General features: G+C 31.9%; 1 protein-coding gene across 21 annotated transcripts in view; it reads left to right on the forward strand.

The window, feature by feature from the left end:
- The window catches only part of DMD (dystrophin), a 1,239,454-nt gene that overhangs the window by 590,549 nt on the left and 631,569 nt on the right, over positions 1-17,336 (forward strand). For 20 of the 21 annotated variants that reach the window (XM_066990426.1, XM_066990443.1, XM_066990448.1 and 17 more), the window contains 2 exons: positions 304-486; positions 15,721-15,915. In XM_066990426.1, coding sequence (XP_066846527.1) covers positions 304-486; positions 15,721-15,915 — 378 coding nt within the window. The remainder of the gene's footprint in view (positions 1-303; positions 487-15,720; positions 15,916-17,336) is intronic. The other variant, XM_066990436.1, reaches the window with a different exon arrangement.

A 17,336-nucleotide genomic window follows, 5' to 3' on the forward strand; every position in this document is an offset into this window, starting at 1 on the left:
TAATAAAAAAATCTCCAATTGCCCATCACAATGTAGCAAGAATCAGGAAGTGGAAACTGTTGGCCTTTGCTAACTAGTTTTCAGTGTATACTAGTTGTTAGTTTATCTACAGCCCATCTCCAAGGGGGTTCCTCAATCTCAGTTATTTTTGCTTTGTTTAACTGTGAGATAACAAATAGCTGTACATTTTAATTGCAACAATAAAATTGAAGTGGAATTTCTGACAGAATTTTTTTGCTAATTTTAAGTTGATTGATCTAGTTAGCTAACTGTCCTGGGCCCTGTATTGGTTTTGCTCACTAGGAGATTGATGGAGAATTGGAGAAGAAGAAGGAAGATCTGAATGCGGTGCACAGGCAGGCTGAACGCTTGTCTAAGGATGGGGCTGCAAAAGCAGTGGAGCCAACCCTGATACAGCTCAGCAAGCGCTGGCAAGATTTTGAGAGCAAATTTGCTCAGTTTCGAAGACTCAACTATGCAGAAATTGTGAGTTGTTACTGGCAAACCCATATGTTTGCACCTGCTACTACTAACAGAATCCTACTAACATTGAGAGCTTCAGGGTCAGTGTCAACTCTTCAGATACTAATAAGAAAAACACTATTGTTTGCAACTGGGGGAATCTTTATATTATAATACAATAGTTCTCTGTTTTGGTCTTAAAATTGCCCTTAAGTTAAATTAGCCAGTTACAGAAAACTCAGCAATGAAAAGCTTGTGTTTATTTCTGTTGCCTCATTATTTTTCCATAACATTTTCCAGTTTAAAAAAGTCAGTTTGCCATGCATGTATTTTGTTCAGTAAATGTGTAAATCAGAAATAATGTTATTTTCAAACTACCCATCCCATGCCAATTTTAATTGTTTTTTAATTTATCCATAATACACATTATACCTAGAGATATAGAAGAGATTAGAAAATTTCTTCTTGCACTATGCATACACGGCCTCTTCTTCAAATGCTTGAAAACGAAACGGAGTGTTTTGCAAGAAACTTTTAAATAGTTTTAGATTGAACAGGATGAAAACATCATTTTCTGAGCCAACTTAATGTCTTCTGATTTTCAAGGGTTTAATTAAATATAAAATACAATTATTCTTACTAGTTTATTTATGCTGCAGTAACTGGATAAATAAAATGGAAATAAGCTGTCACCGTTCCAGGCTTATGATCAAAATAGATACTGGGCAAATTATCCATTTGGAAGGTTGCAAAAGATTGGTTTTGCACTCATATGGCAGGTTTTGCTTGCCATGCGTACTACTGTGCTTATAGTCGTTTGACCTTTTGATTTTATAGGACTTAACAGAAGATTGATAACTGATATCAAGTAAGTTTTTGCATTATGTGCTCTTCTGTGGTCTTAAAAAAGTTAGTGGAAAAGAGGTGTTTTAACAAAATATAATTTTATTTATCGTTACATAAATAAAATTTATCTCTTGTTGACTGCAGAGGGTCCATATTAAGAGGGCAATGAATATCTAAAACCAGAAAGCGTTATTTCTATTTTATATGTGGTTAGCCATGTTTTAAAAAAGAAAAAGACTTCCAAAAATCAGCAATAATGTATACACCCTTTTTGTCAATACAGCCCTCTGATGTACCGAGTCTATTAACCCGTATTTATTTTGGACTTTTCAACTATTAAGTTATGTAATTTATATATAAAAACAATAATTGGGATAGCTATGCAGTTAATGGAAACAATCGGAGAAACGTTAACTTCGGTTTGTATGTTATTAAATCTTGTTCCATCTGATTACTCTTTTCAGTTTACTATAGTTTATATTAAAGTTGATGAATGTAATCAGTTGCAAATCATTTTATTGGCGTGGAGCTAGAGCAGGCTTCACTTTGTTTTGTAAATAAGTTTGTTTGTTTGTTTTTAAATAATTAATATATTTGGGTTTTTGATAGGAAAGAAATAAGAATGTACAGTTTATACAAAACATGTGTTTTTATATCACCTAACACCTACCATGACAGCAAACAAGTATATCCATTATAAAATTTTACCAGCAAACCAATAAAAATACATATTAGCATATTTTTCTTCAAAATATGTAAAGTGAATATATCTGCACATGTACTTTTAAATTGGTCAATGGAATACAGTAATTGACATTTTAGTCATGTAACCATTACGTGTATTTTTATTGTTGAAATATATTATTTATATAATATATTTATATCTCATAGTCGTTAAATGTTTAAGTATTCTTAAATATTTCATGCAAGAAGGCTACTTGTCAATATTTATCTGTGGAATGAGGACATTATTCAAAGAAATTTACATGTGTACAGGTGTACAGTAATATACTGTATACTTTTCATTTGTCATGAAAAATACCCATCTCTACTGAACATGTTGGTATTCATATGACATATGTTAGAAGTTTCACAGAAGATACTGAAATTGGTGAGGGGCAGTTTATTTTCACGGCTCAAGTCACAATGATAAGAAGTGCAAGACTTGTTACAGTTTTAATTTTGGCTTTGCTGAATCATTAAAACAAAGTGAATTTCTTGACTTTTTTTTTCTTTCTTTCTTTTTTCAAAGAAAGTACCTACCTCACAGGGATGTTGTGAGGATTAGTTAACTGTTTGTTCAAGATCTGAAAGTACAAAAGAAAAACAAAAACTCAGACTGTTCACTTGAACACATGCGTATGCCAGCAAAAATAACTTTCACAGAGATTTTATTTTTCAACCACCAACTGAATAAAAACATATAATAAAAATATAGAAATGAATTTATTTTTAAAGAGAAAAAAATCTGCATTTTTCATTTGTAATTAATGATGTATACAATAATACTTATTTAATAATTGAAAGCTGTTGTTATAAAGCAATGAGGATTTAGCTGTACTGTGTATCTTTCAATTCATTGTGATTCATTGAATAAACTTAGCAAGATGCTGCCTTTAAATATGTGGCTTGATGACAGAATTGCTCATTTCTTATGTTTGTTGGAGCTAATATAATTCTGATATCAAAGTGTGAAATCAGAATAATCGTGTTCCCCCTGACTTTACTTTTCACCCATTTTTGCTGGGAAGTTCTGTCAAAAGGATACATAACAATATAAGAATTGATTCTCGCTATCATGGTAAATTCTCATAAAATTTTGATTCTTTCACAGATATGTAGTAGTCAAATCCAGCAACAATTTGACAGATATATACATGTGTATATATAGATGTATGATATAGAAGATATATATGATATATATCTCTGTATATAGATACATAAAGAGGAATGTTCTGTGACCAATTTTGTTAATAAGGTATGATGTAGTTGAGAACAAATTTAAAAGATAAAGCAAAACTACATTCCACTACACAAAAAGCTTAACTTTTTTCTTTTTTTTTTTACCTCAAACACCACATGTTCTTTTTAATGCCAATTTGAGACATAATTTAATTTGGTATAAGTTAATTTGGTCACATGAAAATTTTCAGTGTAGTATGCAATTCTTTAGTTAAAAGAAGGTTTTATTCCAATAACAGATTAAACTTGATAAATAAGCAAAGCTGCTCCAAATTACATTGAATGGGAAAAAGTTACTGGAGTTCATGTTGTTTTAAGAGTTTCTTCTCCCACAGAGTGTTTTTATATGTATGTGGAAAATAAACTGTGGGCAGAAAATTCAGTTTTTAGTGTGGCAACTTTCAGATTCCTGTGTTAAGAAAAGCTTAGTGTTCTACTTCATCTCTGCTAAAAATTAAAATGATGATTAAACCATCAAATCTCAGTGAAATTCATGGAAGCTGAAGATGCTCTTCAAAATCCAAGCCATTAATGTTTAATGCTAGAGCAGTATGCACTTTTGAATAATAGAATTGCATGTCTGTTTTACAAAAATAAAAGTAATAACATTGGGGAGGTCCAGGGACGTTATTTCCAGATTATCTTTGCTGAATCTAAAATCATTAAGATTTGGCAGGCACAGTCTTTTAGAAAAGATACCAGTCCCCTTTGAGACAGTCTAAACCTAAATCTTCCAAGAATTATTTATTTATTTATTTATTTTTACAACAGTTGGCATTATTCCAGGGTGATAAAAATGACATCTTTTCAGAGAAAAAGTTTGATTCACATAGTTTAATTCAAATCTGGATCAAAATCAGTTATTGATATATGAATTATGCATAAGTAATTACATTTGTTTTAGTTAATGCCTGTGTTATAGATTTTTTTTTCAGTGCTTTCATTTCAGCAGTCTATGAGCATGCTTATGTCATCAATCAGTTTAGACTTGTTTTTATTGCAATGACTGAGATTACTCTGCATGGATACTGAAGGCCTTTATCTTTAAAAAAGAAATATTTTGTGAGATGAACACAGGTGCAGAACCTACAATATAAATTCTTATTTTATATGTCCTATTACCATATTTTATCAAGTTATCCAAAATTATTTCTGCTTTCATGTACTTTTATTTTTTCTGTCTTTGGGGAACTATGTGTGCTGTTAGTAGTAAGGCAGAGTATTTTTAGGACAGGAGGAATATTATTCTTGCAACTTAGTAACAACTGTCAAAATTATATAAATATTTTTGTATTTGCCAGTGAAAAAATAGGCTTACGTCATTTCAGTAATTTCATTGGTGACAAAAAAAAAATCTATCAGAATTTATGTTCATTTTACTTCTGAAATATTTGGGCCTGGATTTTGGCTATCCTGAAAAAAATAATAGAGTTGATCAAATAAAAACATCAAGAGAGAGTCTTTTTCGTACCAATTAGACTATGTGGTCCACAAGAATGTGAATAAAGAAAATAACTATCCAAAATATTTATGTCTACAAGGTAAGTGGTTTAGACTGAACAGTTAAATGCAATTACCTGCTAAATGAACAAAATACCAGTATTGTTAGTACTTACTATGAAACAGATATTGTAAATTTCATTTTCCAAATAAAATATTTTTCTGTTAAAGATTCTATAAAGCATTCAGAAATTCTAACTACGTGTCTCCTAATTGGGTGATCATTTCAGGTGTGAGAGTATGTAATCAATTTCTGGAACCAGGTTAAGGGCTGATCAAGTTTACGTCTGAAATGCAAGAGTTTGAACTAAATTGAAGTTTCACTCTTTTAAGGGCACCTTCCAGTTTTCAGTTAGTATTTCCCTGTGGAGCTCCATTTTCTTCACCTAATGAAATCTAAGTTTGTTTTTACTGTTAACGCATGTTTACCTATACAAATATTTTCTAAAATATAAATCCAACATTAACTGAAATAAATCTGTCACAGTTAGATAAACACAAAACTTGGTGTCCTAATTATGTGTCTTCATCCAAATAATGTGAATTCTTTGATGCTCATATGCTGTTATCATTTTAGGTCATTCAACTGTCACAACCTGCAGCATTAGAATGAAATGGGTATTTTCTCTTACCATTACTTAAGTATTTCTTTCAGTAAATGAACTAGTAATGGGTGCCAAAAAGAAGGGACAATCTAATTTGTCTTTACTGGCATGAGGAGTTGGGGAGAGGATGAAATGAAGAGTATTAGAAAAGCAAAACAGGAAAATACCTACTGGAAAAAAAGAACTCTATAGTGATGGATTAGAATACAGTTTCTGTTTCATGTTTGTGCATTGGAGGTCTCAAGGACAGGACAGAGGTGATCCTGTGACACCATTGCACCTCTCTGACATTTCCAGTAGCAGCTGTTTAAACAAATAGCTTTACACAGTGCAGCTAAACACTGGCCTTTTTTGACTGTGGGATGAGAGGAGTGAGGATGAATGAGAATCTTTGGGAAGAGAATCACAGCTGTTTACACGAGTTTTATAGCATCCATCAACATGGAAATTTGTAAACATTACTATTAGAAAATTCATTTAAAATAATTTAATTCTATTTCAAATACTTCTAGTTTTATGTCTAATTTAGGATTCTGGCAAGAAAGCTAGAGGAAGTACACTGAATATAGGTATTGGATGTAGCTGAAGAGGAGCTAGTTTTAAAGGTTCATTTTGAAATGCACTTTGCCTTCTCTGTGTCTAAGATGAATGCTTACAGTGTCATGGTAATGTAAGTGAAGGTCACCTATACCCTTCTTCTGTAAGAAGTGGAACAATCTGCTACAGTATTTTGAGTTTTCTCCTGAAGTGATTTTTTCTTCTCTCTTATTTGTTTATTAATGCTGTATAATATTCACTATCTTCACTGCAAATCTACAGTATTTTAATAGAGTGAAGTTAAAAAAAAAAAAAAACACTTTCTTGTTGATGACAGAACTTTACAGAAAAGGTTTTTCTCTGTTTTCATTATCTTATAATCTTCAATGAAGTGATCTGAATTACATTCCATAATTTGAAAGAGAAACTCAACATCTTTAACTCATCACATGGCAAAAGTCTTGCCACAACTTGTCTAAGGTTGCCTTAGGATCCTGTCTTTAAATTATATGAAGTGGTTATTAGAATATAGTTTTAACCATGTCACAGTCTTTTCTTATTGTTCTCTGTATTGTAGAGATGGAAACAAGACTAGCAGCCTTTGGTTATGGAATCATGTGACAACGTAGTTGTCTCTCCTTTCATTTTTCTTTGGCCAAAATAGCATTATCCTTGTATAATATTTCCTTCCTTATAATTACTTAGCTATTGGAAAAACAAACCAGTTAATTGCCATCTTATTTTCACTGGTATATCATAATTTATTAGCATAATAAATTACATGGTGAGGAATTTGCTGTCAAAATGACTGTTGTACTATTGAATTAAATAATAAGGGGAAAGACCTGCTGCAGAGTGATCTGGCCCTAAGTGACAGTATCTTTTTAAGAGATGATGTTCATTTCCTGTCAACAATTAAGGATGTCAATGTCACTTACTCTTTTTTTTTCTTTTTTAATGGATGTATCTGAGTATATTCATACAGGTGCATGTCAAAGTAAATTTCTATATGTGCAGTATGATTTTTTAATATCTATGTAGGTATATTTAATTAGTGCTGGATTGACAGCAATTTCATGCATGTTATTTTAAAAAATCAATCTAAATGAAAAACTTATTATTCTGCATGATCTCAACTCTACAAATTTACATTACCTTTTCTGTAAAGAAATAAATAAGGAAAATAATTAGGTAATGCTTTTTAACATATCTGGAAAGTGGCACTGTTTAAGGCTTAGGATGTCACTTTTTGAAGCTGTTAGCACTATAGCTGTTACACTATAGTGGTACTTTAATGGTATTTTTAGATTATTTTCTAAATTATCTCCACAAACAACTGACATGTAGTTATCATAAATATCTTCAAAATTAGTATCACAAAGCAACAGTGAATTTAAAAATGGATTCATCAATTTGGACATCAAATGGGCTACATTCTTACATATCTGTGCTTTATTTAATATATATTGGTTCCTCAGTGGTCAGTCCTCAGAGTTACAGATAAAATTCAAAACAGCCCTAAAGTTTCATGCTGTGTTGTGAACATGGCACCTCTGCAGTCTTAATAAGTCAGACACTAAGTTAATGTTGACCAAAATTTTATCCTAGGAAGGCTGCCCACCAGCATAACATGTAGAAACTTGTTCTGTCACAATCTGTATTGTTTCTTCTCTGTAGCTTATTACTGTCCTAGAAAAATAGTTTTGAAATTCAGTTTTGATGAAAAATATTTTGAAATTCCTTCCATTCTTAAGGTTAGTTCCTGCTGCGTGGGAGAATTTGAGTGTATATTGCTGGTTTAATAACCCACAGACACTGTCACAATTGCATGTCATGGTTACAAGGATATAGAGGACTGTGTAGAAGAACTCAGTTTTCTAAAGTGTCAATTAAATACTTCCCTAAGTATTCCTCAAAAAGTATGACATTTCCTTGATAATGTATGTATTTTTGCAACTGTGAAAAATATTACAATTTGAATGGCAGAAATGGCTAACAGCTCTATGGATTTATTTATTCTATAGTTGGAGTATAAAAACTTTAAAATACATTTTGTCTGCTGAAGGTTTACATATATAATCGCTTCCAAACATCTTTTCCAGGTAAAACCATACAAGATACTAAATACATATTTTTAATACCTGTTTTAAAGCCAGTCTAGGATGTAGATGTTGTAGTGTTCTGATTTTTTGTTTTCATTCCAAGATGTAACATGAGTACCTAAGCATTTACTTATTTGCTGATTTCTATTATTAAGATATTAAGATACTGATTTCTTCTGTGGACAGACGTATGCATGAAAAGGGGTAAGAATTATAAAATGCTATGTAATTAAATCATCTCCATCTTAGTGCATTACTATACAACAAAAGAATTAAATTAAATGGTTCCAACATGCAGCTTTTTTTAGATAAACATATGGGTGCAAAATCAGCTGAGATATATATAAAATGGATCATGTATTATTTTTGAAATGTGCTTTTATTCAAATGTAATATGTCGAGGTTCCTTAAATTAAAAAAAAAAAAAAAATTACAAGCTTCATTGTCTAGATTTAATATCAAATTGTGAGTGATTTGGGAACCAGTTGTTTGTGAAGTATTAAATAGACAATGGCTCTGTCTTTTGACTCACAGATAGGGACTGTACATGGCCTGAGCAGTGTTGTTTTAATGGTTATGAATTATAGTCTTTATTTTTTTTTTAATTCCATTTTATTTTAAGGTACAAATACCTTTTTAAAGTCACATGAAACTACATACAAACTTTCAGTTTTGAACTACTGCAATTAATGGATTGTGATAATCCAGTTTTTATCAGAAGTAATTAACATATATGCATAGTTTATTTCCAACAAGACATTTTCTAAATCCCAGTAATTCAAATCAGTCAATTAGGCCATAATACTATTAGATTTTGTCTTTCTTCATGAATGGTAGCATTGCAGATATGGCATAAGATACACATTATCTATCTTATGTATGTATCACACACATACTCCATTTTCTTTTATTTTCCAAAAGACCTGGTTTATGTCACAGAGAATAATAAAGTATTTGAGTCTTATGTCCCAGTCCCATCACATTTGAAATTAATTTCTCTTTGCTTAACAAATGGATAATGATAGAAGTTGTCAAGGTTAAAAATCAATAGCAGAACTGCACTTAGAATATGACAGAATTTCCAATTTGTGCTAGTCACATTAGCCTCTCCTTTGTGTGAATGCTAGGAAGTCTTTAGTCAATGAGTAAGTTTTCAGATAAGCTGCAACTGAGTTCAATGTGCAGCAGTACCTCAGCCTGAGGTGAGGTACTGATCGTGTCCGGATATGGACACAATTATCTAAACCAGAATAAAATAAAATCACTGTTAAGCAACTGGAAAAGGAAAGGGGATTACCAAAGCTGTTCATTTTACCTCTCCATACAGGATATTTTACATCTTGTGGGTTCTAAAGGCCTGAGGGTTTGCAGAATACAGAGGATTCACTGCAGCACCAAAATACTTTATCATAGTTTTTAAGTTATAAATGTATGTCCTTGAGGGGGGGAAAAAAAAAAAAAAAGAGAGAGAGAGAGAAAAAAAGAAAAAAAAAAGAAAACAAAACAAACAAAAAAACCACGAAGTTAACAAAGTTAAAACTGTGAATACCACCAATATAATAACTAATTACTTTGGGTTAAATGTTGAAAATTAGTCATTATAACTTTTGTCTCTTTCATCTCAATGTAAAAATAATGCTTTCAAAGGGTACAAAAAGAAATGAGGGTGGAATAAAAATTCTTCCAAGTCTTTGAGCTAAGTAACCATAGGGATCTATCCAGTCCACCATACAGAGCTCATCAGAGTGTAGGATGACTATCAGACTTTTGGGGAGAAATCCCACAACTTAAGCCTTGAAGAACAGGGAACAGACCTTTTCCTTATGGAAAAAAACTTAGCATTTCATTCAAACTCGGAAGGTCAAAAGTAGAACAGTGAAAGTAAATTCACTCTGGTCTATATATGTTGATTATAGTTTTCAAAATCAAATCCTGCAATTTTCTATTGCTATTTTTAGCATGTAAAATTTTCTGAAATGTTTTCAAATTAGTGTTGTTATGAAGAAGTTTCATTTTAAGTGGTTTTATTTCTTTTCATCTATAGCTCATAAAATAAAAAAGCATTAATGCAGCATTTCTCAGACAGTAAAATATGCCTGAATGGTGAAGTCTTGTTAAGATCTAAATCACTCTCTGTCCATGAATGACTTTCTATTCTAACAGAATGCAGATCTCTGAGCTGATGGAAGTGAGGAGTGGGCAAAAAGATTCCTGGTTACTGTATCTGTATATTTCTGATATCAGTCAGGTTGGGTTTCAGGTTTTTGACTTTTCTTTGTTTTGAATTGTGTACTATACAGAAAGAAAACTCCAAGAGAAAAAAAAATAAGTGGTTTAAACACAGTATTTTTCCAAAACTAAATTCCGTCACATTTCAGTGTTGGACTGTCAATAAAAAGTTGATTTGCTCTTCTGTTGAAATCCCTCAGCCTGCAATTAATTCACTAAGCAATATCAGTCTAAGGAAATGTTTCATAAGCAAACATTTCTTGTTTGCACTCCTGAATATAGTGTAAGTCAAAATACTTATCCCATAATCTCAAATCCTGGAAACACTGGCACTTAATTTACTTAAAAAAATGAAAAACAAACAAAAAACCTTTTAGTACTTGGGTATTAGCATAGATTTCACTCTTAGTTTGGGGCTACTGTGGTGAATGTAATCATATGTATTTTTAAGGTTTCAGTTTTTATGTAAGTCACTGATAAAGTTGGATACAGTCATTAAAGTCTATGTTTTAAGTATTGTATTGTGCAGGCCTTCATGGATTACAATCATGCATAAGTAGCAAAATCACATGAGAAAATAGTAGTTAGTCTCTTACTTGAAAATGTAAAAAAATTATTATTTATTTTTTTAAATATATTTTGATGCTGCCAAATGCCTTTTAGGGCCTTGACTTTATGAAATTACATAAACATTCTATACATTTTAAATCCTGTAATGAGGATGAAAAATTTTCTGTACTTGAGAGAGATGCTACTTTTTTGTACTGATGGATAACTTGTTTATGATTGACTAAGGCCATCCAGTCTTATAATAATAATTCCATATTCTCTGTATCATTCTGATCTGCCTTTTAAATATATACACACAGATAAGATGTGCTAGCAGTAATGAAGATACAGAATTTATCTTTCTGAACATCAGCTGACATCATCTCTCACAGTCGGCAAAGAAATGAGTGTATAAAAGCTTCTTTACATATAAATATATATTTGAAAGAGATTTTATTGATCTCTGACACCATTCGATCACTCTTTTGCATTTTTAAATCTTTATCTGATAGATTGGTGCTGACTGTGGGCTAGTGAATCTCATGTACTTTACAGTTTGATCTAGAAAGCAATAAACTGTTGAGAAGTTTATTGGACTCTTGGAAGCATGTCTGCCTTCTTCCAGAAGGTGTCTGCTACCTGCTTCATTTTTTTCGGATCAGCATATCTACCTTTATTCCTCAGAGATGACTGACTTTTTACACTCTCATGCAGCTAGTCAACTAGTCACTAGTAAAGAATGCTTAAGTATTAGTTCACTTCAGGAGGAAGCACATGCTTCTTTGTCTTTTCCCAAACTTCTCATCAGGATGCTTCTAGGGGTAGTGTAATGGTACAGTAGTTTACTACTTCACTCCTCTTGCATATTCTGTTTGTGTGAAATTATTAACTTAAAACCACAGTGCATTCAGGTTGCTATTAATTTGGATGCCTATACTGAGAAGACACCAAAAATAGAGCACTTGTCAAGGTCAATGTAGAACAGTTGGAGGCTTTGGGGCTATAAACTGTTGGAATAGCAGAAGTGATATTGGGATTTGTTCCCTTTGCAGAAACAGGGAACAAAATGTGTATGCTGAGAAGGGTGAAATGGTGAGAGTCAGACAGACAGATAGATGCATACGTACATAGACACATACACACATGATTTTCCAGTATTAATAGAAAATAAACTAGCTCCAAGGCTAGTTGAATGTGACAGTACAAGATAATATTATCATAGAGGTAAGGAACCGTAATTACAGATACTTCTTTTGTGGGGATATTGATTTGCTGGCAAAAATGTCCTTATTCCTGTTTTTGTTTTTTTTTCTTTGTTTCATTTTGTTTTGTATATTGGTCTTTTTTGTAGGGTGCAGCTCTTTGAGTTATTTCTTTGTGTTGCACCAGGTAGAACTTATCTGTCAATAAAATCTGTTTATTTATCATATGTACATAGAGCCACATATATGGAAAGATTCTATCCCTTGATTAAAAACATGCTAATGATGGAGAAGAAAATTCAACTTATTGATAATGACATTTTGTAAAAAGGAATGTATGAAATGCTAAGCCTTACCCAAAAGAAACTGCTTTTTCAGAGACGACAAAATGTTTTGCACATCAGTATATTACTGATAATTGTGTAAAAATACAAAAGAAATTAACATCAATTAGAAGTTATTTTGCAGAAATAATGATGGAAAACAGCCATTTACAACAGCATTTCCCTCATCATTCATGTTTATTTGTATTATATTCTTTTTAAAATGTTATCTGTTTTCAAATATTTTCAGGTATTTTTAAATAGTTATCTTATGTATTCTGCCAATTCATTCAATACAGTGTATTTAAAATCATTCTTGAAAAAGTTAAATTTTCTAATTTAAGAAAACTTAAAATTTCTTATATTTTTCTTATCTTTAATCTTTATAAAATGTTAACTACCTTGCTTCTCATTAACCATTTTGGCATTAACAATTACATACATCTTTATTGAGTTGTTATTATTTTTCAAAGTGGTGGTTCCCAGGTGGTTCTCCTTTCTTTTATTGTTATTATTTTTTTCTTATTGCAATGCTAGTATACAATTCAATTTCAGTGGTGCATTTCTGGTAATATAGCTTGTCCAGAATATAGGGAAGGACTGTGCCTGTTGTATCTTCAAGATAATTACAGCAATCAATGGACAAACCAAAAAAAAATCCCTTCTTTTCTGATTAAAATTAGCAATTCTGCAAATGCCTATCCTTCATTCCTTAGTGCAAAATGCCATATTCTGGGCTCTGGTACACTATTGATGAAGGCAAGACAGAAGGAAAGGAATTCCTGCGATGTCTTGAAACACCCACTTCTTCAGCTTTATCACATTTTGAAATCTTTTATTTAAATAGGTTTCAAAAATTGTTAATTTGGATTGTTACACTTCTTTAGAATAAAGTATGAAATAATATTGCTAAACATGAGGGCTGGTTCTAGTAGACTTCTTTCATGTAGCGATCCATCTATTTATTCATCTAGCTGCAGTAATTTACAGTTTAACTAGTAATATAAACATCAATGACTCAGTTGGATTAGAAATCTCCTGAGTCATGTTTCCTGTAGAACTACACCAGTAATTGTCCAGCTGTCAGAAATAACAATGTTGAGTTTTCTGTAAATGGAAGTATGAAAGTTTGGCTGCATACAGCTCATTAGCATTTGTGGAGTTAAATATAACACATATTTTGAGGGTTGAGTAGATCATATAGGTCATACAAAGTCCACCCCGTCTTCAGATTTTAACTAATTTTGCCTGGAGCAGTGCTTTTCTATCACTTGTTTGTAGCAGTGGTGGAAAGAAACCCAGTTTTGGTGCTACTGTAACTAATCAGACATGATATTCTGTGAAGTGCTCACACATCAAATTTCTGCTTGATTTCTGTCTGATTTCAATAATTATTTAGAGCAAGAAGGCACAGATTTTACTTTATGTAAATAGTTATTATATGTATACAAGATGTATACAGAGTTAGGCTAAATTCAGGTTAAAAAGGGATTAAGCAAATACAATTGTAGAATTTAATTATTTTTTATTGTTATTTTTTACAGTTTACATATTTATGTAACCTTAGTAACTAACCTTGCACCCTTACCATGCTTTTAATAACTGTGAATATAATTATTCTGTCTTCTCAGTCAAAAAAGGAAAACAAAATTGTAGTTAAACTGTTCATTGTGTGGATCTAAAGTTCTTTGCTGCATGTAGAATTGTCCCAGCACAGTCTTGAGGAATGAAAATTTATCGCTGTATGCCTCAGTGGCCTGCTGAGAATCTCCCATTATCTAATCAATTAGAACTTTTTTTTTTCCTTTGGGTTAACTGGGGTAAACTGTTATTTTTGCCGAGCATTATTCATGAAACATGAGTGGAGGCATTTTATTTTATTTTTTAGCAATTTGTTTTAAATAATAAAAATGATAGTAGTGATATAATGCTAATTAGAGAGTTTTCAGTGTTAGCAGATGTCCTGAGACAGTCATTTAGTTAAAAGAATGTAAGCAGAGCAATTAAATTTGCATAGAAAATGCGGCAGAATAACACAAGTCTAGAGATAACTTCATGGACTTTATTTGTGATATGCATACATCATCTTGAGTGTGTGAATGCATATATTAAGACTCTTTAAAGAAAATTGAAGAACGAAGTGACTAAGACTGGTAACTGAGAGGAGAATCCATGAAAGGATGGACAGGGCTGTTCTTTCCAGGGCCATGGACCATTGTGTTTCACATACAGTACTCCAAAATCCATTATCGTCTCTATTAGGACTGGAACATCTAAGTAATATGATTTTTAAGATAATGTTTATCAATGATTGCTTGTAAAAATTCTTTGTGGTCCTCAACAAGTAAAGTTTATAGTTTTGAGAAGGCAGGCATCAATCCCAATCAATCTTGGTCCCACATTAGAAATCCTATATGCTGTGATAAAACAAATAAATAATAGCCTATGCTTATCAAAATCAGAGTTTATATTTTCAATTTTTACCTTTTCTAATGGAGATGAAGGTGATTGTCTATTTGGAGCTTATATAAATGAAGCTCCAAGCACACTTTTTGGTATTATTATTTATTTTTTTTCTATGATCCACAAACCCATCAAATCATAAATATAGAGAATTTACTGTTACTGTTTTGTCACCTTATTTGTCTATATATTTCCAAACGCTATAGACCAATTCTCTATTGTATCAGAACCAAAATATTCTGGGATCTCTTTACATTTGGTGTATGCATGTGCTTTCAGAATAGGGCGTCTAGTTCATATTTGTCCAGATTACAGATTGAAAAAAAAAAGGGGGGGGGATTTAATTTCCTGAGGTGGTGTATTGCTGGAACTTCCTTTCTTTTGGAATTTGATTCATTTAAGACCATTCAAATCATGACATTCCGTACTATACTTTCTTGTTTGAAGAGAGGTATAGTGCTGTAAGTGCTTAGTTGATCTAGTTTTGTGTTGAATATTATTTAAGAACGCATATCTATTATATGAGTCATTATTTTATTTGACACTTTGAAATGACTTAGTACTTTACGTGCATGGAATTTCTATAATGAAGGACAGATTCTTAAAGAGGTGTGAAAATTTAAAATGAAAGAGTTAGCACTAAATCTTAGTAATACCATAATCTCAGAGAACTTCTGTGTTTTCTATCTTCATTTCCTTGGAAAGAGAGCAAGAGAAGAAAAGATTGCATACTTTTGCATGGATTAATTTAGTACCTGCTATTTCAAACAAACTAGTGAAATGTTAGTGATCTATGTAAAAAAAACTCAAATAATTCCTTCTCTTGGCTTTATAAATTATTTTAATTGGTTCTTAATTGTGAACTGGAAATTGCATTAAATTATAAATTTGTGTAGTGTTGAGAAACTAAAGGAAGCATTTTGTTGTATATCTATACTAGCAAACAGTTCATGAAGATACAACTTTTGTGATGACTGAAAGTATGACTGTGGAAACCACTTATGTGCCTTCTACATACCTGGCAGAGATCCTTCAGCTTCTGCAAGCCTTGTCTGAAGTAGAAGAACGCCTTAATTCTCCTGTTCTGCAGGTTAAGGATTATGAGGATCTCTTGAGACAAGAAGAGTGTCTCAAGGTAAGACAATTTTCTTTACAGTGGTACGTTTCTGTGATGTGGAGGCTTCTGTATATTGGTAGCCTGTGCTCACTCTTATATATATCCTTTTATAAGTACTCAGCCCCTCTGTGATGTGTGCATATATGGATGTTTATAAGTGAAAACACATTGGTATGAAATGTAAGGACACTGGTGGATTAATTTATTTTGATCTGTTTCATTTGTAAGAAAAGCAGTAGCATTAAGGTATCTTCAAAGCATGGCCCTGAGTGAAGGAGTGGAACAAAGGACAGACAGAGACAGTTATATATTTAAAATTGTAAATTTGTAGTTCAAGTGTTGTTTTTCTTTTTTCTTTTTCTTTTTTTTTTGTGTGTGTGTTTTTAATTTAAAGTAATTAGTAAGTGCTTGAAACCTGTCCACACCCAATCTTAGTCAGCTTTATTTTTTCTTTGAAAAAGAAGCAAAACCAAGTAAAATTCAGCTGTTTCATTGCATGCTAGACTACAAAAGCTTGCAGTCTAACTGGGGATATATTCTGTGCAATTGTTAAGAGTTTAATTAACCAGACAGAAAATACTGGCCAGTAGATAGCTATTGTAGTTAAGAAAAAGCTAATTCAGTATTGTTAATATAACTTTAAATATTACTGCCTAGTTTCTTCATTACTTGTAAAAGTGAAATCCCTTGAAATTGGTGGAATTTTTCCAACACAGAATGGCTTAAGATGAGAACAAGATTAAAGTTGTAAGCCTAAGTAGGTGAATGAGTTATCTGCTTCAGCAGAATAATGCTTGTGAGTGAAGCCTTGTAAAAAAATCATGCTCAACTTCTGCATATATTTACAGAAATTTCAAATTGTCATCCAGCATGAAGAGACCACATTTCCATTTTTCTGTGATAATTTTGGGGAAGGAAAGTTTTTAACAAAAGGAAACTTTAGCCTAGAGAGGCTAGAATTTTTCCACAGTCGTGTCTGAAAGAAGCTTTTAGGAAGAATTGGAATAGGGGCTTTGGTAAGGACATTCGAAGTGCCCATTTATAGTTTTTGTATAGATATCTCTATAAATCCTATACATTTTACGCATCTGTGTGTGTATACATGAACATGCACACAGATATAGTTATGCTTATTAATTCTCAAAAATTAAGGTGTTTTCAGTTCCCTAGCCTAGACAGTATAGCTCATCCAGTGAAGCATAGCAGTGAAATATTGGAGCAAGGGAAACAATATAACTGATAATAGGACGGTGTGAAGTAACAGCAGACTATTCCTTTTACGTCTTCTGATTTAGTACCAGTAGATTAAGGGGGTTACGAGTATTGACTGCCCCAAGTTAATTTCTAGAGCATACAATCTGCCAATGTTATTGTCATTCTTCATTTAAAATAATTACTCTCAATAGAATGACTCATGCACCCAAAAAAAAGAAAAAGTC

The sequence above is a fragment of the Anser cygnoides genome, chromosome 1, assembly GCF_040182565.1.
Source record: "Anser cygnoides isolate HZ-2024a breed goose chromosome 1, Taihu_goose_T2T_genome, whole genome shotgun sequence".
In the NCBI taxonomy this organism is placed as follows: domain Eukaryota; kingdom Metazoa; phylum Chordata; class Aves; order Anseriformes; family Anatidae; genus Anser; species Anser cygnoides.